Here is a 21801-nt window from a genome sequence, read left to right as displayed (position 1 = left end):
CATCCTCCAAAGGAGATGCTCAAGCTCCCTTTGCATGGGATCTTAAGAGAGACTTTTTACAAAAATCTGGAATCACCACTTTCTGTACTAGTGGCTCCTAGGAAACTGGAAGTCTCTCTACAAGATAATTTCTCTCCCGGGATTTGATAAACCTTAACTCCCTCATCAATCCCTGGTAGTATAGTCTACTTTGAAAAAGTCTGCTTCTTCAGATGTTTATGCATCGGTTCCTCCTAGTAGGGAGGGCCACACTATAGATAAATTTGGTCAGCGGCTCTACCAGAATTACATGTTGGCTAGTAGAGCTGTCAACTATAATTTGTACTTCTCCTGCTATTTGAAACACTTTATGAAGCAGTTTTCTACATATAACAAATACATTCCTGCCTTTAAGTTGAAGGGTTTCCAACACCTCACCGGCACTGTTCTGCAATTGTGGAAGTATATGGTGCGTTCGGCCTATGACATCTTTGAACTCTCGTCCAGAGCCTCTTCCATGTCTGTAGCCACAAGGAGGCTACTGTGGCTTAGAGTCTCTGACATGGATGTAAACCATCAGAACAGACTAGCCAATGTGACTTGCTTGGGAGACCAGCTTTTTGGGGATTCGGTGGATACTGCAACTCAAAATCTCTCAGCTCATGAAACTTAATGGGACACCTTGATTAAACCCAAGAGAAAATCCTTATCATCGAGACCTTTCAAGCCTGCTTCGTCATAACAGAGGTGTTTTTCTGCTAAAGCCTCTGCTCCAGTATGGCCTCACAGAAGAAGCAAAAGCAGCAAAGTCCTCCCAAGATCCAGCCTGCTGCTCCTGCCAAATCAACTCAGTCTTTTTGAGATGTTACTGGAGAGCATAGCTTCAATTCCCTTAATTCAACTTCTTCCTTAGCCAGTCAGAAGGCGTCTTCAACTTTATGTCCATTGTTGGGAGCTCATCACCTCCAATTTTTGGGTGCTGCAGATCATTCAGGAGGGGTACTCTTTACATTTCACTGCCCTTCCTCCAGATCATCCTCCAAGAGAGTCTGCTTTCAACCCTCAACAGTCCTCTCTTCTTCAGGAGGTTCAATCCCTTCTTCTTCTCAGTGCCATCGAAGATGTTCTTGTAGATCATCAAAACCCTAAGGTTTTACTCCCGCTATTTTCTAGTGCAGAAGAAGAAAGGAGGTCTGCGACCAATCTTAGATCTCAGAGCCCTCAACAAGTTTCTGGTCAGAGAAAAATTTTGAATGCTATCTCTAGCCACTCTATATCCCCTCTTGGCTCACAAGAATTGGCTTTGCTCTCTGGATCTAAAGGAAGCCTACACTCATATCCCAATTCACCAGGCTTCCCAAAATATATCAAATTTCAAGTGGCTTGTCATCACTATCAGTACAGGGTCCTACCATTTGGCCTGGCATCTTCTCCCAGAGTCTTCAGGAAGTGTCTGGTTGTGATAACAGTGGCCTTGCTCTCAGGGTCTTCAGGTTTTTCTGTATGTAGATGACTGGCTCAAAGAACCTTCCTGTCAAGATGTTGTTCTAGCGCACATCTTATTTCTCCAGAACTTGGGATTTGAGATCAACTTCCCCAAGTCACAGCTTCTTCAGTCTCAAAGGCTTCAATTTATAGGAGCACTTTTAGACACTACTCAGATGCGAGCATTCCTTCCTCAGGATCATCAAAACACGCTGATTCAGCTTTGTCATCAAGTGGGCCAGCTCCAATCCATATCAGCCACAGGAATGATGGTTCTTCTGGGTCATATGGCATCTACGGCCCACATGACTCCTCTGGCAAAGCTCCATCTCAGAACACCTCAATGGGCTTTAGCCTCACAGTAGTCCCAAGCGACAGATCCCCTCTCTCAACACATTTCTGTAACATTGTCTCTTCGACAGTCACTGCAGTGGTGGATGATTTCATCCAATCTCTCCAGAGGTCTGCTTTTTCACATAACTCCTCATCACAAAGTTTTGACCAGAGATGTGTCAACTTATGCCTGTGGGGCACATCTGTATGGTCTGCAGACTCAAGGGCATTGGTCCACCAAAGAGCAGAAGTTTCATATCAATCTTCTGGAGCTCAGAACGATTTATTATGCTCACAAAGCTTTCCAGCATCTAATAGTCAATCAAGTCCTCTTGCTACGTATGGATAGTCAAGTAGCAATGTACTATATAAACAAGCAAGGAGGCACAGGATCTCTCCTTCTTTTCCAGGAAGCACAAAAGATTTGGCTTTGGGCAACTGCTCGGAAAATCTACCTCAGGGCAGTCTACATGCAGGGGGAACAGAATTACTTAGCAGACAAGCTCAGCAGAATTCTTAAACCTCATGAAAGGATGCTCAACTCTGCAGCTCTCCATCCAATCTTTGTTCAGTGGGGCACTCCTCAAGTGGACTTGTTTGCATCTCCCTACAACAAGAAGTTGCTCCAGTTCTGCTTCAGACTTTGCTCACCTCACCGACTGGAGGCAGATGCATTTCTACTGGATTGGACATGCAAGTTTCTCTACGCGTTTCCACCTACTCCTCTCATTCTAAAGACTCTTGTCAGTCAAGCAGGAGGCCGCTACCATGATTCTCATAGCTTCTTGGTGGCCCAGGCGGCCTTGTTTCTCCCTTCTACTTCAGTTCAGTACCAGGGAGCCAATGCTTCTGCCGATATTTCCATCTCTTCTTACACAGAGTCAAGATACACTTCTACATTCCAACCTTCAGTCTCTGCACCCGACAGCTTGGTATCTCTCGGGCTGAATGCAGCTGAATTCCGCCTCTCTCAGCCAGTGAGACTTATTCTAGAAGCCTCCAGGAAATCTGCCACTCAACAATGTTTTCAGCAGGAGTAGACTCATTTTTCCTCCTGGTATCTTTGTCATCATTATGATCCGCAATCCATTTCAGTTTTACTAGTTCTGGATTACCTTCTTCATTTGTCTGTATCAGGGCTCAAGTCTACATCCATTCGAGTCCATCTTGGCACTATTACAGTTTTTCACCAACCAATGGAGGGTAAACCCCTCACTTCTCATCCTTTGGTCTCCAGATTTATGAAAGGTCTTTTCAATGTGAAACTACCTCCTCCAATAGTCTGGGACCTTAATGTGGTTCTTGCTAAATTGATGAAGCCTCCATTTGAACCAATGTCTATGGCTTATCTCAAGTATCTTACCTGGAAAGTTGTTTTTCTTATTTCACTTAATTCTGCCAGAAGAGTAAGTGAACTTCAAGCATTAGTGACAGACCCATCATTCACTGTTTTCCACCATGACAACTTGGTCCTTCACACACATCCAAAGTTTCTGCTGAAAGTTGTCGTGGAATTTTATCTCAATCAATCAATCAATCGTGCTTCCAGTATTTTTTCCTAAGTCTCATTCTCACTCAGGAGAAGCAGCTCTTCATACTCTGGATTGCAAGCGAGATTTGGCCTACTATCTCAACAGAACAAAGCCCCATAAATCATCTCAACTTTTCGTCTCCTGTGATCCTATCAAATTGGGGCATCCTATTTCCAAGAGAACGATTTCCAACTGGTTAGTTTCCTGTATATCGTTCTGTTATGCTCAGGCTGGACTGCAACTGGAGAGTCGTGTCACAGCCCATAAAGTCAGAGCTATGGCAGCTTCAGTAGCTTTCCTTTGATCTACCCCTATTGAGGAAATATGTAAAGCTGCCACCTGGTCCTCGGTTCACACATTCACCTCTCATTACTTTCTGGAATCTTTCTCCAGACGGGATGAGCACTTCGGCCAGTCAGTATTAAAGATGTCTATACCTGCGATGACTTCTAAACCGCCGCGAAAAGAAAAGGAAAGGAGTCAGATGCCAAACATCAAGATGGGAGGAGGCAGAGCCAGGAAGCGTGCCAAGTCTCAGCTTGGCATGGGTAGAGGAAATAATGGTGAATGTGAAAGTGGCAGTAAAAGCCACCATGGGAGATCAGTTACAAAAAAATCTTAGATAAAATTGATACTATTGATGAGACATTTGAACAGTTTCAGTCTGACTTTCTATCTTATCAGTAGAGTGTGTTGAATCTGGAGAGCAAAGTAAACCAAGCTCAGGAAGTCCAGGCAAGCATGAAAATAAAACTACATTTAGAGGATAAGATCAATGAATTAGAAAATTGCTTATGTCACTGCTGTAATCTTAGGCTGGTTGTGCTCCCCATGTCCATTTGAGACATTGAGTTACAAGGGTTCCTGAAGCAATTGTTATTACAGTCCCGTTAGCTTCAATTGACAGCAGGCCTTATGTGAGTAGAGCACACACACCGATTAAGACCTCAAGGGTCTCCATCTTCTCAACTGAGAGTACTGATTTTTAAACTCTTAATTTATGCCCACAAAATGAAGATATTGTGCACATTGCGAGCTAAGGGCCCTTTCAGTTATGAAAATGCAAAAATATTCTAGATTTAATGTAAGATTAATTGTATTATGAAAGAGGGATATATAAGTATGTATAAGTTTGGACGAAATATTTTGTTGATATGGGAAGGGATGGGAGGTGGATGGGGGGTATTAAAACATGTATAATAATATTGTTTAAGAATGTCAAGTGAGTTATGTGAATTAATTGTAATAATATTGTACACTTGTTGAAAGAAATAAAAAGGAATAAAGATTAAAAAAAAAAAAAAAAAAGAAAATGCAAAAATACTCTGCATTCCAGATTTCTGTATGAAAATAGCACAGAGGAAGGAATTTTCAGCAACATGCTTGCTTTTACATAAACAAATTATATAATTTGCTTTACTCTACCCAACGAGGCTACAAATTCACCAGTGATCCACAACTTGCATTTTTTTGTGTGTCTGCACCTGAGATTTTACAATATTATTACTACTACTGCTGTTTATCATTTCTGTAGCACTGAAAAGTGAACACAGCTCTCTACATTTAACACATAATAGACAGTCCCTGCTCAGAAGAACTTGCAATCTAATTTGGACAGAGAGGACATATAGGGATTGGGGAGTTTCTCGCAGAGAGAATGATAGGATGGACGTAGGTATCTTAGGTGAATGGGAGTTAGGAGTTGAAAGCGGTCTCAAAAAAGTGTGCTTTTAGCTTGGATTTGAATACTGCTAGAGATGGAGCCTGATTTAATGACTGTCTATTCCAGGCATACAATGCAGCAAGATAGAAGGCACAGAGTTTGCAATGGAGGAGAAGGATACAATGAATGGAGTTCACTGGAGGAAGCATAGGGGAAGATGCGTGAGGACAGATATTGAAGAGTTGCAGAGTGAATACACTTGTAGGTCTTTAAGAGGAGTTTGAATTGTATTTGGAAATGGATGGGGAGCCAATGAAGTGACTTAAGGAGAGGAGTAATGTGAGTATGGCCGCTCTTGGGAATATAAGTCGTGCAACAGAATTTTGAACAGATTGAAGATGGTTGAGCAGAAGACCTGAGAGAACAAGTTGCAGTAATCTAAGTGACAGTTGATAAGAGTGTGGTTAAGGATTTTGGTAGTGTGCTTGTAAAGGAGAGAGCAGATTTTAGTAATATTATAGAATAAGAAGAAACTGGCTTTAGCGGTTGAATCCGAGTGGAGAAGGAGAGAGAGGAGTTGAAGACTGTCCCGAGGTTGAGATCTGAGGAGAGTGTTGTCTACCTAAATAGAGATTGAAGGAAGGGGATGTGTGTTTAGGTGAAAAGGTAAGGAGCTCAGTCTTGGCCATATTCTGTTTTAAACAGCAGTGAGACATCCAGGTGGCAATGTTAGACAGGCAGGCTGAGAGTTAGGCCTGGATTCCTGTAGAGATACCTGGTGTAGAGAGGTAGATCTAGGAGTCATCAGCATAGAGATGATACTGAAAACCATGGGAGGAGATCTTTGCAATGAAGGAGTGGGTATAGATAGAGAAAAGGAGAGGTCTCAATACAGAGCCTTGAGGTACACTGATTGATAAGATAGCAGTGGAGGAGGATACACTGTTGCATATACTGAAAGTGTGATGGAAAAAAGAGGAAGAAAACTAGGAGGGAACAGAACTCTGGATTCCCAGTGAGGACAGTCTATCAAGGAGTTGGTAGTGGTCAACAGTGTTGAAAGCAGCAGATAAATCGAGAAGTGTGAAGATAGAGTTGAGGCCTTTGGATCTAGCCAGGAACAGGTCTGGAAAACTTTAGCCAGAGCAGTTGCCATGGAATGCAGTGGGCGAAAGCCTGATTGGAGTGGGTCAAGAATAGCTTGAGATGAAAGGAAGTCCAGGTAACAGCGTTGGACAGCACATTCAAGTAGTTTGGATAAGAAGGGGAGGAAGAAGATGGGGTGATAGTTGGAGGGACATGTAGGTCTAAAGAGGGTTTTTAAGGAGGGTAGTAACTATGGCATGTTTGAAGACATAGTGAACAATTGGAAATGGAGAGTGATAGGTTGAGGATCTGACAGATAGGAGGGATGACAATGGGAGAGATAGTGCTGAGTAGGTGGGTGGGAATTGGATCAGAGAAGCAGGTAATGGGTTTGGAAGAGGAGAGAAGATATGCAGTTTACTCTTCAGTGATTTCAGAAAAGGAGGAAAAGGTGGCAAGAGTTTCACAGGAGTTTGGCAGAAGGGACAGATAGAAGGGGGAGGTGACCTGGTTGAGAACTCGAGGTGAATCTTCTGAACCTTGTGGGTATGTAAACCATTTATCTACAGGTACTACAAAAGCATTTCAGGAAGGCAGGAGGCGAGAGATTATTTTGGGAATTATTAGAGAAATGAACATGTAAGAATTCATTAAGTGGGTGGAGTTGGAGAGCCCAGCTTGAAGAAGGCAAGTTGGTAGGGGAAATAAAATGGAGGTACTGAGAAAAAGGGCTTTTAGCTATCCTGACACCCGCCAGAACTCACATACTGAGTGGGACTACTGGAATTGTCGGCAGCCTGTGAGGGATGAGGATCTGAGTGGGATTGCCAGAAAGCAATATTGTGGAATGTTAATTCAGCTTGGCAGGGAAGAAGTGGCCCACCTTGGCAGGGTGAGACCTGGAGTGGCTCACCAAGAGAGGAAAAAAATGAGACCTTGCTCCCTGGGATTGTTGCCAGGAGGGGACAGAGACAAGACTGCATGGCTACCAATCTTAGCTGAGAAAAGAAAGTGCATGCACCCTGTTTACTGCAGAGACCAGACTGAGGGTTTCAGCTTGGTGAGGAAGAAGTATCCCTAGGCAGTGGAATGAGGGTGGTACTTGGTGTTGCTCACCACAGGTACAAAAAAGAAGTTGGTGTGGAGAGATTAGGAACATGGAAAAGGATTGATTTAAGTGAAGTGTATTGAGAATATGACTGAAGATTTGATTGGAATGTTCTTTTTGTTTTAGAAGTTTTAGAAGTTATAACTGCAGCTCAGATTTTCAAGTAAAGTTAACATTATCAATTTTTATCAGCCTCAACTTGATTTATTTTAATTGAGTAAAACACTGGGGAAAAATGGACTGGTATGGGAGGACCCAGTTTGAAATTAGACTTTGTTTTGTAGCTCAGTATCCTACCTGAAGAGCTCAGCCAGTGTTCAGGAAATTGTGAGACTAGGGCTACAATTAGATACGGTTGGATACCATAATCTGATGTCACTCCATCACTGGCTGCGGTACACTGGCTACCCATTCATCACCAATACATCTTCAAAGCCCTAACATTAACTTCAACGATATGATTCCAGCCTACATGTCATGTAAATTAAAAACATACATCCCAAACCGACCTCTAAGATCACAAACTGAAAGAAGACTGTCTGCTCCACCAGCATGAACCCTCCAACTAGAAAGCACCAAAAGTGTGCTTATTTCAGCTTTCTCCCCAGACTAAGGAATGGAATCCCACCTGCAACCAGATCACTATCTAAACTACTTCAGAAAAGCAAAAAAAAAACAACCCACCTTCTTCCTAATACAGTCATATAGACTGTCCCAACCTGTAGTGTAGACCAAAGCGAACCAGACATTCCTTATATCCTATCCTGTGAACCGTACTCCATTCACTGCAGGAACCACCAGAACCTGCCTGCTAACGTACATAGTTCCCAAAATGATGTTGCCCATGAGAAACTCTCAACCATGATACTGTATTCATAAGAATTTGCTAATAATGAGAGAAGTCACAGAACCTCTCCTTCATTATATTAACCTCCAACACCCTAACTAATTGTCAAACTGTTAACCCTTCTAAATATGTAAACTTGTAACTGCTAATCCTTATATGTATGTAAATTGTAAACTGCTACCTTATTTTGTATGTAAAACTGTTACCCATTCTGGGCTCCTCTGGGAGTACAGGCTAAATAATCAAATGAATAAATAAATGTTTAATTTCACTAAAGGGTAAAGGGATGGGACTTGATATACTACTTTTTCTGCATGGTTTACACAGTCAAAGCTGTTTATGTATCTTAGACAGGTAATTATTTTGTACCTAGGGCAATGAAATGTGAAGTGATTTGCCCAGTCACAAGAAGATGCAGTGGAAACTGAACTCACAATTTCAGGGTGCTGAGGCATCTGCTCTTTATTTTTATAGTCTTAGTTGGGGTGCTGAAAATTACAGATCCCTTGGAGGACCTCAGAGAACAGTTGCATCACTTGGACCATCTGCCCCCCTTGCATTTTTGTGTGTGTGTGTGTGTATGTGTGTTCCTGTTTTGCTTGGAATTTTAGAAATGTTTTGATTGAACTTATGGAGGGGGGGCTCCTATTTTTAGTTTGTTTAATTTTTTGAGTGCTCCTGTCCTTGAAAGTTATTAGACAAGTCTACTTGTTTGAAATATGATTTTCAGAAACTGACACCACAGTTTACTAAAGAGATAATATAGACCAGTGTCTCTCAAACTGTGTGCTGTGGCACAGTGGTGTTCCCCAAATAGATTCTGGATGTGCTACGAGAGATTCCAGAATTTTACTTTATTTTTAGGATGATATGTAGAAATAAAACAAAAACATAAAGGCAAAAAATAAAAATTCCCTTCATAAGTATACACTAGGATAGATGACACATAAATCACGTATGCAAGAGTCTGTCAATGTTATGAGCGTCTGTGTGCGTAAAGATACAACTGCCCAGATGAGAATCATTCTTTGTTGTGATTGGTCCTTGAAAACCATAATTTAATTTTTATTTTTATGCTGTAGATATCCTAAGTTGAGCACCAAAGCAAGTTAGGCTTTGTTACCATTTGAATCATCTTATTTTTGCAAACTTGGATTTTCTACTCTTTTAGAAATTAAATTTTTAAAAAAAGAAAACTGCAGATAGTGGATGGTGTTTGCTGCGTTTTGAGTTAATTTGCACTCAAAAAACAAGCTCATCCAAAGCATTGATTAGCAATTCTATTCTATCTACTTTAGTTTCACCATTGTTACAATTACCCATACATAGCTTAAAGAACTTTAAATAAATAACTCTCAAATTTAATTTTTTGTTGGATTTGCAATTTTATAATTTCTGTTATAATATACCATAGTTCCATGGCAAAATGCAAATTCAGCAGAAGTTACGAGCTAAATCCAATTCCCTTCATAGAATGAGTATACTGATGGTAATGTTATGATAGCATTACTAATGAGCAAAATGTCATTATCCTTATTAGTTGGATTTTATGATAAGATATTTCAAGAAATGCACTATTTCTCCCTTGGGCCTTTTTTTGTTGTCAAGAACACAAAAGAATACCTGAAATCTCAAAATATGGAAAATATTTTTTCTTGATTACATAATTATACTCCTAACTTCCGGATCTATGTTTTTGTCTAGAGCTGGGTTAGAAGACAGATGGAAGCCCTTCAAAAGAAAACCACATATTTTTCACACAAAAAAATAATCATCTCAAAAGCATGGTATAATGTTCTTGAATTCAAAGGATCTAGGAAAATGGTATCTGTTATCTTAGAACAGCATATACTTTCAAGTATATTATCTAGTTCACTGTAGCATGTGACAGAAAGCATAATACTCCATTTTTGCCCCAACTGCTTAAATAAGAATGGAAATGGCTATACATTTTTCTAAGTTTGTAAAGGGCTTAGTTTTGTATTTTTATTTTTTAAATCAGTACCTTAGCAGGATGTCATTTTTGCTGTTTTGTTAATAGTTTTGATTATCTTTGACAGGTTTTTGAATTTGAAAATTCAGGAGGGTGAGGCTCACAACATATTCTGCCCAGCATATGAGTGCTTTCAACTTGTACCTGTGGATGTTATAGAAAGCGTGGTTTCTAAGGAGATGGACAAACGATACCTTCAGTTTGATATTAAGGTAAAATTCAGCTCATGTTCGACTGAAACATGAGCCTGACTACATTAATGCTAACAGGAATAAGCCTTCTGTTCTAAAGGGTAAGAAGTTAGCTGTTAATACAGAGAAAGATTAGAGATCATTCTGCAAAATGACCACGTTTTCTTCATTGTGCCCATGCAAATAGCTTGGATCTGATGAAGTAGAGTAGAAACATTGGGGAACACACTTCCTTCCTGTTTTATCCCTAGGTGTTTCCAACTTCCTAGAGATCTTATCTTTCTACCATTAAGAATACCATGAGGAACTTTCCAGAAAATCCATAAAAAAGCCCTTTACTACATACACATTACTGACAGCTGTATTAAAGTTTCCTGCAGAGTCAGTCTTTGCTTACACATGTGTTAGTTAATTCTATATTTGGCATCTCCAGAGTGTGCTGCCATGGGCCATCTCTGACTTTAGAGCTGAATTTGGGTCTCTGAATCTGAGATCATGCCATTAGTCCAGTTCAGCCTCTGAGAAAATGGCTATCTTCTTATATTAGTTTACCAGGATCAAATCTCTAAATGTACTATAATCATATAAAGAAACCGGTATGGAGTATTTTCAAATCGTTTCAATGAATTATGAGTATGCCTCAGCCCCACCACTCCACCGCTGTGCTAGCTCTTAACTGCGGCGAGATTTATGTGGCACTTCATCATTGGCCGCTCATAGTCATTTTAAATCTGCTAGTCTTGTTTTTTAATTCTTTTTTTGTATCTTTTTTATGTGTACCTATAAAACCATCTTAGCTGTAAGAATCAAATGTACTTAATTGTACTTAGCTTTAAGTAGCATAGCTAAATCCAGCCAACGCCGGGGAGTTTAACCCAACATGTTTCGCACCATACAGACGCTGTGTCAAGGGTCTCCCTAAAAAATAAATAATAAAGAGGAGCGTTAGAGTGTGTTTTATCCTAACAATTTCCCCTTAAAATACTCAATTCATCTATTTAAGGGGAAATTGTTAGGATAAAACACACTCTAACGCTCCTCTTTACTATTTATTTTTTAGGGAGACCCTTGACACAGCGCCTGTATGGTGCGAAACATGTTGGGTTAAACTCCCCGGCGTGGGCTGGATTTAGCTATGCTACTTAAAGCTAAGTACAATTAAGTACATTTGATTCTTACAGCTAAGATGGTTTTATAGGTACACATAAAAAAGATACAAAAAAAGAATTAAAAAACAAGACTAGCAGATTTAAAATGACTATGAGTGGCCAATGATGAAGTGCCACATAAATCTCGCCGCAGTTAAGAGCTAGCACAGCGGTGGAGTGGTGGGGCTGAGGCATACTCATAATTCATTGAAACGATTTGAAAATACTCCATACCGGTTTCTTTATATGATTAGTCCAGTTCAGCCATTTCCTTCATCCCTTTCCCATTCTGTTGAGCATTTGTATCATAGGACTTTAAAGAAACTGATTCAGATGAGACTTACCGGTAACCACAAAACACTATCATAGTGTTTGGTCAGTGTTTCTGATCTTCCCCTAGACAGAAGTATGATAGTTCAGTTCCCTTTTATTTCTAGAAGAATATGTACTCTCAGTAAGAATCACAGGAATTCTAGGATCTTTTATAGTGGATTTCTGTATCCCGTCTCTTCATGCCTGTCTATTATGGCCTGTCTGCTTAGGGACTTTGGGTTCACTCTCACTTTATGCTAGCTGATAGAAAGAAAGCAGCCAGTACTACTTTAAAAAAGTGCATTGCCGTGGTTATCCAGGGATCCCCATGATTGCTGACTTGCTGAGTATGCTATTTAGTAAGTTTAATCATGAGAAGATGATGGTGTTTGTGTATATAAGCAGACAGCAAGTTGATCCTTTTTTGGACCAGCAGTTTTGTTCTGTTCTTTTGGACTTCCAACTCAATCTGAACCAAAAATCTGGTGCAAAGAGCCTTCATTTACCTCTATATGTAGAATTTTCTCCTAATTTATATTCTCTTCCAATTATTTTAATTGAGATATTGCAATGACTGTCTTCACTCAGGGCATGCAGCAGAGATCCTTCAGAACACTTAGGGTTCTATGTCCTAACTGGCCACTAAATGTCATTACAGGATGATACAGACTCTTCCCAGGCACTATTAGTGCTGCCTCTACAGCATCTCCAGCTATAACCCTAAACCAGGAATCAAACCCAAGTCCCTCCATATGCAAAAGTATGGAAGTGCCACTAGGTCACCTGCCTGTCTTTATAATCTTGATTTTCCATTCATAACCCTGATTGCCAAAAAATTATCCAAACTGAGAAAACATGGGTTTCAACTGATTTCATCACACCCTGATGACCAGCTCTCTATTCACATTTCTTCTTTGACTTCAAGTTGCCCTCATTTGGATTGACAATCAAGTTGCCATCTTCTGGGTGAACAAATGAAGATGCACAAGCTCTCGTCCTCTATGCCACAAAATAATAGAGATATGGAACTGGATGATTGCATACAATATCTTCCTCAAAGCAGTCCATCTCGCAGGGAAACAAAATATCTTAGCAGACAAACTGAGCAGACTCCTTCACCCTCACAAGTGGTCTCTCCATGCATGTCATGTTAGATCTGTCTCAGATTGGAGGACCCCCGAAATAAATCTTTTTGCTTTCTCCACACAACAGCAAATTTCTGCTCCAGACTTTGCATGCCCAATCGTTTGGAATCGGATGTTTTTCTCCTGGACTGGCAAGACAAGTTTTTTATGCATTCCCTCCAATTCCAATTCTCAGGAAAGCTCTACTCAAACTTTGCCAAGACCAGGGCATATTGATTCTCATTGCGCCTCATTGGCAGCATCAATCATGGTTCCCTGTCCTCCTGTAATTCCGTGTCTGGGATCCCTTCACACCACAATTGTTTCCAACACTGCTCACACAGAATGACGGTTCTCTTCTTCATCTCAATCTACGCTCATTAGCGCTCCAAGCATGGTATCTCTCCCAACAGGTAGATGCTTTCACCCTCTCTGCACCAGTGTCAGCTATTATTGAAGCTTTCAGAAAACCTTCCACACAGCGATGCTATTATTTTAAATGGACTTGCTTCTCAGTCTGGTGTTATCTTAACTCACTGAATCCAGTCACTTGTCTTCTACCATCAGTTCTGGATTATCTTCTTCACCTTACCAATTCTAGACTTGAGATCATTTCACTATATGTTCACCTCAGTGCTATCAGTGCCTTTCATTCATCATTAAACAAGAAACCATTTTCTGTTCATCCTTTGGTTTCCAGATTCATGAAAGTCCTTTATCATACCAGGCCCCTGCTCATGCCTACTGCTTTTGGTTGGGATCTCCATGTTGTTCTTTCCATATTCCCTCTGAGCTTCTTTCCACTTCTTCACTCAAACATCGTACATAGAAAGCGATCTTCCCTTATGTCTGCATGCAGAGTCAGTGAACCTCAAGCTCTAGTATCAGATCAACCCTATATATGATGAGAAGAATGTTATAAAGTATACTTTGAATTGAATTTAGAGTGGCCTATGGGTCATGGTTGAAGATCTAGAGTGTTTTCACACTACCCTGTTCTCTATGATATATTGTACTTTATTGGGATAGTTAGAGAATCTTGAATACTTTAAAATCTCCAAACTATTTTGAAGGCTTTGAAGACTAGACAAAGTAGCTTGAATTCGATCCGTATAGTTATTGGCAGCCAGTGCAGATCCAATAGAATCAGTATAATGTGGACATTAATGGGCGCACCTGTTAATATTCTAATGGTAAACTGCTTGACTTTTCACAGTTGAAATATAAATATGGACTTAATAAATCACAAAGCTTTAGATGGTTGCAATTGAAGCAGGCCATTCAGGCGGAGTTCCCTGAATGGAATACTCTTAATAATCATTATAGTATGGAGTTCTTATGTTTTCAGGTGGACTTTCTGGGACACCAAGCCACACAGTGGTAATAATTGATAAATGGATTAGTTCAAAAGAAGCCTAAATCTGGTCTTAGAGATATTTGGAGCATTGAGATTAAGCACCAAATTACTGCGTCTCAATGGCCACGAATTTGGTCTTGGAGGATGAGATCTACAGTGTCCGCATCTATGAGACAAACTTGTTTTTTTCTCCTACATAGAGCATTTTGGACCCCAGTTAGATTACAAAAGTTGAATAGTTCTAAGTCTAATAGATGCTGCCATTGTACTCTCGAAGTAGGGACTCTAGATCATATGTTATTCTATTGTCCCTTTATTTTAGCCTTTTGGAAATCAATTTGGGGCCAAATAAATTGTTTATTGGAGAATCATGTGGCATTATTGTATGATACAATTCTATTTGGTATGTCAATGAGAACACAGCCAAATTTCATCAAATAATAACAAACTTTTATTGATTATGACAGGAGTTGCCATACAACATATTACATCTAATTGGAAGAATTGGAGTAGACTCAATTATTGTTTCTGGTGGAACTCATTGGGTCACATTTACAAAATGGAAAGAACAATTGCGATACAAAAAGGAAATTAAATTTAAAGAAATCTGGGGGCCATTGACAAAATATTGTAATGAATGAATACCATTTTTCCAATATAAATACTAATACAAATGAAGAGTGGGGGGGTTCTGAATATGATTAAATATTTAGTTCATTAGATAAGAATTCTTATACAATATATTTGATGGCATATGGGAGGGAAGGGATTAAATCTTATGTATTAAAGGTTAATTGGATAAGAAAGTCAAGTGATGTGTACAATTTTAATATGTCAATTATTTATACACTTGATGTAAGATGTGAAATGAATAAAGAATTTAAAAAAAAAAAAGATTCTAGTTGCAGTGTTTTGGATTAACTGTAGGTGGGACAGGTTAGCTAAGCTTGACCCTAGGAGTTATGTGTTAAAGTAGTCTAGACTAGACTAGTAATAAAAGCATGAATTCGTTTAGTTAGATTATTAGCGGCCAGGACAAATTTTAGTTGGCACAGTAGTCTTAGGTGCTAGAAACACATTTTTTACAATGTGGCTTATTTGCGGTTTGTAGCTTAGATCAGAGTTCTAGCACATTCCTAGAGTCAATATTTTGGGCTTGATTTGGATGGTTTTGCCAGTGAGCTCAGGAAGCTTGAGTAGGGCAGATTTGCTGCATGATAACCACATAGCGAATGATCTGTCTGCATTAACAGTTAGACTATTGTCAACTAGCCAGATGTTAAGGTCTGTCAGTTTGCTGTTAAGGTTAGAGAGTGAGAATTTCATTTTGGTTGTTTCCCACAAATATTAGCAGTTGAATATCTTCTGCAAAGATGTGAAATTTGATGGTCCAAGACTAATAATTTTGCTAAAGGGACCAGATACAAATTGAAAAGAGTTGGTGATAGTAAGGATCCCTGCAGACCTTTCATTGTTCCAATAAACTGAATAGGAACAATTAGAGAAGTAAGAGGAAAACCAATGTAGGACGGTGGAATTCAAACCAATCTCCCTAAGTCTATGTAGAAGTTTCAGGTAAGAAATTGTATGAAAAGCTGCAGTCAAGTTGAGTTGGATCCATAAGGCATTAAAGCCCAATTCAGCCTTGCATAGGATTTCATCAGCAAGGTCTAACAATAGAGATTCTGTATTATGATGACTTCTGAAGCCGAATTGCTGAGGGTGGAATTTATTTTATTATCTTCCAGATACTCTGTGAGCTGACTGAAGACTACTTCCTACAGAGTCTTAGCCAGTAGAAATAAATTTGAGATGGATCAAAAATTGATGCAGCCTCCATCTGTAGTACTACCTTTTTTGATAACAGGTGTTATAGAAGCTACCTTGGTGCAGTTTGGAACTGTGCCTGTAAGCAAAGATAGATTAATTATATGGCAAATGATGGGAGCAATTTCTTTTCTATGAGAGCGGAGAATTTAAAATGAAACTTTCAAGATGGCTAGCAGAGGAGTTTAGAGAATTTATTATTTGTTCCACAACTGTGGTAGTGACTGACTGAAAAATGGTCCCATATATTGTTGCATAACAGATTTTGCACATGATCGAAATCGGAACACACCTCTATCTGCATTACAGGTGTTTCATTTGTCTTTTTAAGAGAGATAAGCTGTGGTGAAACCAGCCATTTCTAGGTTTGTAACTAATGGTGATACATTTGGTTTCAAGGATAGAGTTTGCAAGCTCAGATAGAAGATTTAATCAAGTGGTGATGCTAGATGGAAGATCCAAATAATTGAATGAGGAAGCGAGAGCTTGGATGACATTTGTGATTTTAGAGTCTGTGATGTTCTCTTTGATTCTGTAGAATAGATTCACAGTAGATGAAAAAGTGGTCTGACCAGCTGACTGGGATTACCTCTTTGATCTTCCATGTTTAGATAAAGTTTTCAATACAAATACCATGTCAAGAGTTACCCAGCATATGAGTTGGGACTGTGACTAATGACTGTAATTAATTACTTTGAAGAGTAACTAGCATAACACTGATGGATACTGCTGCACAGCCAGCTCTAACTCCTGTTCTAGCAACAGCCTGGATATCTCCAGTTTTCTGTAGCTCTAGCTGTTATGGCTATATCTAATATAATAAAATGCTAGGCCGCGCATGCGCACTAAAAAAAACGTGTTCCCTGATCCGTCCCGAAAACACGAGTGCGCATGCGCACGTTTTACGTCATCACCTACTCTCCACCTCGCGCCACCGATCACTGTCACCACCTGCTCTCCAGCTCGCGCCACCGATCACTGTTCCTCCTGCACCATGCCACGCCAGGCATGTCCGCCGCCGACCTCAAACTCCTGGGGGCCGCTGGTGCTGTGCTGAGGTCCCGCCTCCCGCTTCCGCCCTACACGGCGCAGCCAGACTAGGCCCTACACTGAGATCCGCGATCAGGGTTGCCATGGAAACCCTGCCGCAGCCTCGCGGCTAAGTAGGGGGACAACAATCGCGCTTATGTTCAAGCCGCAGCCACGACTCCTCTCTCGAACCGCACCAGGATCGAGAGAGGAGCTGCGGCGGGGACTTGAGCATAAGCGCCATTGTTGTCCCCTACCTGCCCAACATAGCTGCAACCAGTGTACTCCAGCAAAGCACAGCCGCCATGACATCACACTCTCCCATACCGTCACGGCCAACCCGGACTGCTGCAGCATCACAAAACCCCTACCGTGTCACTAATGGCAGCACTCCACTCCAAAACACAACCCCCCCCCCAAATCCAAAGACAGGGAAGAAGGGAGGGAACGGAGTAACCAACTGCACTCCCGAAAGACGAGGAGGGTGAAAAATCAACTTCCAAACATGACCGTGCGCGACTAAGGCCGAAACAACCATAGCGAGGCTGCGGCGGCCTTCCTCACCCGGCTCACATTTAATCCAAATAAACAACCGGGGCTGCCTAAAGAAACAAACTTTCACGGTGCTTGGCCCGCAAAACAATTCCTGCCGTTCCCGAAATTTACCCCACCGTTCCTTCCCTTCCTCCATCAGGTACAGTACATCTCCGCCTATGTTAAAAGGAGCTGCTTTGAAATTGGAGCCCTGCCGCCACCGTAACACGTTCCCTCTGCCGCGGTCCCATATGTCAGAGAAGGGGCGGGACCAAGGCAGAGGGGAACGTGCTATGGCAGTGGCAGGCCTCCGATTTCGACGCGGCTCCTTTTAACATTGGTGGATTCACTGCACCTGATGGAGGGAGGGAGGGAAGGAAAGGTGGTTGGACGCTGTTGAGCCCCTCTTTAGCCTCAGACCCTCTCCTAACTGCTCCCTCCTGTCTCAGACCACTGGGGGGAGGTGCCTGTCTTCAGCTGCAGGGATGGAGGGAGGGAAGAAGAAAGAAGGGGCCCTGGCAAGCCAGTTATCAAAAGCCAACCATAGCCTGGGACCCCTACATGATATGAATAATGACCAGACAACAAAAGGTAAGAAAAATAATTTTATTTTCTGTTTTGTGATTACAATATGTCAGATTTTAAATGTGTCTTGAGGGAGGCTGCCGCTGCGGCTTTGCACAGAGGGGCACCATTTTCGTGGGAGCCGGCCTTCGGAGAGGCATGGGACGCGGGGACGGATTGCGGAGGGGCTGCCGCTGCGAAGGGCTTTGGAGGGGGAGCCAGCCAGACCGCGAGTGTGGGGACGTTGTAAGCGCGGATTGGTCAAGGAGCCGCCGCTGCCGAGGCTTTGAAATTGCTCTCCCACCGTCACTCCCTCCCGCCCCATCTCTGCCTCTGCCCCTGCCCAGGTTCAAAAGCAGGAGACATCTAGCACCCGTTAATCTAACGGGCTTAAACACTTGTTGTATATATAACTTCTCTTGATGCATTTACTTATGGTGCATGGCTGTTTCATTAGATTCACTTCTCTCATTTTGTACCTCATCTAATCTGCACAACTATTTAGTAGAGTTTAGCTGGTTGTTCACATGGCTCAAGCTAAACAAACTTCTAATTTTTGTGAAGCTCTGACACATCAAACGCTTCTTCTGAAGCAATCCCCTCCCTAATGTCTTACCACTCCCCTTTTTTATTAATTTTACTTCGATGTATTTTAAACAACTTCTCCTTTCTCAACTTCCCTTTTGTCTCATGTACGTTAATGTGAATTTGCCTAGTATTTTACAATTACAAAATATTGTTTTTATTTACTCATTTTAACAGTTTTCTACAATTTTTTTTATATTGTACACCGTTTAGACATTTGTTTTGATAGATGGTATATCAAAAATAAACAAACTTGAAACAAACCACCTGCTTTCTGTGATTTACCTTTTAACTGTTTTTCATAGCACTGGCACTAACCACCACTGTTATACAACCGCAGGAAGTCTCTAATATTGTGGTTTTTAGTCTCAGACTAATAGGCTACCATCATGGGTTGTCCTGTCTGAGTGTCTCCTGTCTTAGGGCCCTTATGCCTTCTTCTTGCTCTTACAATGACATTTGAGTTTTTATGTCTGAATAGAGCACTCTTTAACTCTAGGTCAGTAAATAGCTATTCACATAGGTCTCCTTTCTTTATTCTGAGAGATGTATGCTTCTTAATTTTCCTTGGTTGTCATAGATGTAGATAGAGAAGCACAGTAGTTTTTCAGTCCCTGATAACTTTCTTCCTATATTTCCTTCTCTGGATCTTCAACTCCTGCAGGACTTACAATGTTGGTATTATGTGGGTTTCTGCCAGGTATTTGTGACTGGATTAGATGGACTGTTACTGTGACCCAATATGGCTGTTCTTATTGTAGTTCCAATATTTCCTTCATAGATGTGCCTTGGTCTTGTTGCCTTCAAAGACTCATTCAAGGAAAGCATCAGTTGGATTTGTTTGTTGGTCTGCACATCTCTTCCATGGTCTTTCAGTCCTATTTTCTATTATTCCTTCTTATCATGGGAATCACATACTTCTCTTCCATAACTTTTGTCTTTCCAGAGCCCTTATGATTGCTCTTGGTTCTCTCTACTAGGTACTGCTAAAAAGAACCTCTAAGGCCATTCCAGTTTATCTATATCTCTGTCAATTTATTAGATTGAGGTGATTAATAATGTATTTTTCAAAATTATTTTACTCTTTGAGTGTTTAGATCTTTTAGTCCCACCCTATATTGGGGGACACTGCTTTGCTACATACCATTGGTCTGGACAAATCTGATAGGATGTTGTGGAAGAAGGTAAGGTTATATCTTACCTGATAACTTTCTTTCCTTTAGTCCTATCAGACCAGTCCAGGAATCCCTCCACGATTGATTAATTTTATTTTGCTTATAAGCTGTGTTTTCCAGATTTTCAGATGTCACAGATTCTGCTGGTATGTTTTTTCTAATCTATTACATTACATTAGGGATTTCTATTCCGCCATTACCTTGCGGTTCAAGGCGGATTACAAGTGGTTTGTCAGGACATTAGAAGTATTTAGGAGTAGTTTGTACATTTCTTTGAGTTGCTAAGGATTATATTTGAATTGTCATGGTATTAGAAGTACATATGGAGTAGTTGCAGGTGATGCTTGGGACATTTCTGATTGAGTTAGTTCAGTTTTATGTGTTTTTTGCATAGAAGGATTTTTATTTCTTTTTTGAAGGTTTTGTAGTCTGTGGTCGAGGCCAATAGGTTGTAGAGTTGAAGGTCGAGTGTTGCAGCTCGCGTGGCTAAGAGGTTGTACAGTTTTTTTCTTTTGACGTTTTTGGTTGGAGGGTGTGTGAATAGTGTGTGGGTTCTCCTATGTCTGGTTGAGGTGGATTGAATTAGTCGATTGTTCCAATAAGCTGGGCTGTCTCCGTTTATTGCTTTAAATAGTAGGCAGTAAAATTTGAAGTGTACTCTCACTTGTATTGGGAGCCAATGTGAGTCGTGGTATGCCTCTGTGATGTGATCGAATTTCTTCAGTGAGTAGACCAGTCTTAGGGCTGTGTTTTGTATTGTTTGTAGTTGTTTTATCATGGTTGCTGTGCAGGGGAGATATAGTATGTTGTAGTAGTCTATGAGACCTAGGATTAGGGATTGCACCAAGAGTTGGAGTTGTTTTCTGTCAAAAAATTTTCTTACTTGCCTCAGGTTTCTCATGACTGCGAATGATTTTTTTTATTGTTTTGTTGATTTGTGGCTGCACTGTACAGCCTCTGTCTGTTAGCACTCCCAGGAGTTTTAAAGTGGGTTGGATGTGGTATGTTGTAGAGTTTGACAAGGTTTGTTACGGTTGGGGTTTTGTTATTTTCGAGTAGGATGAAGTTTGTTTTGTCCTGATTCAGTTTGTGGACTTTCATCCATGCTGCCACTGTATCAAGTGTTCTGTGTATTGTATCTGCCATGGATGGTGCTGGTTGATTGAAAGGAAGGAGAATGGTGATGTCGTCTACGTAACTGTAGGAGGTTAGACCTTGTTTGTCTAGGTAGGAGCCGAGGGAGGCAATGTATAGGTTGAAGAGAGTAGGAGAAAGAGGTGATCTTTGAGGTACTCCGCAGGGGTTAGACCCTGGCTCAGATTTTTCTTTGTTTGTTTTAACTCTGTATTTTCTAGATTGTAGGAATCCTTTAAACCAGGGGTGTCCAACCTGCAGCCCGAGGGCCGCATGCGGCCCCTTGAAGTATTTTGTGCAGTCCCGGTCGAGGGCGATGCAGTGTTTTCCTCTGCTGCCCCCGGGTATTTACCGTCTTGCCAGCTCCCTCCTCTGTCTTGCTGCAGCGTTTGCGCGGCCCCAGAAAATTTTTTTTCGGCCAATGCGGCCCAGGGCAGCCAAAAAGTTGGACACCCCTGCTTTAAACCATGATAGTACCTTACCACTGATTCCTATTAAGTCCAGTATCTGTAGAAGGATGTTATGGTCTACTAGGTCAAAGGCTGCAGAGAGATCTAGTTGGATAATTAGCATTTTTTTTTGCCTGTGCTGAGGTGTTGTCTGGCAGTGTCCATGAGTGAGCCTAGTAGGGTCTCAGTGCTATGGTTGATTCTGAAGCCTGATTGTGTTGGGTGCAGTAGGTTGTGGTTTTCTAGATATGAGTTTAGGACTTTGGCTACGAGGCCTTCCATTAGCTTGACATAAAGTGGTATTGAGACTATGGGTCTGTAATTGGATGGTTGGTCTATTTCTCCT

The 21801-nt window shown here is 41.0% G+C and overlaps 1 protein-coding gene across 8 annotated transcripts in view; it reads left to right on the top strand.

Moving 5' to 3' along the window:
- ANKIB1 (ankyrin repeat and IBR domain containing 1) overlaps positions 1-21801 on the top strand; it is a 280095-nt gene that overhangs the window by 122787 nt on the left and 135507 nt on the right. For all 8 annotated transcript variants that reach the window (XM_033931149.1, XM_033931147.1, XM_033931152.1 and 5 more), the window contains exon 8: positions 10094-10238. In XM_033931149.1, coding sequence (XP_033787040.1) covers positions 10094-10238 — 145 coding nt within the window. The remainder of the gene's footprint in view (positions 1-10093; positions 10239-21801) is intronic.

Source organism: Geotrypetes seraphini, chromosome 2 (genome assembly GCF_902459505.1).
Source record: "Geotrypetes seraphini chromosome 2, aGeoSer1.1, whole genome shotgun sequence".
Lineage (NCBI taxonomy): Eukaryota > Metazoa > Chordata > Amphibia > Gymnophiona > Dermophiidae > Geotrypetes > Geotrypetes seraphini.
The sequence above is the reverse complement of the archived record's forward strand: the minus strand, read 5'-3'. Positions and strand labels throughout refer to the sequence as shown.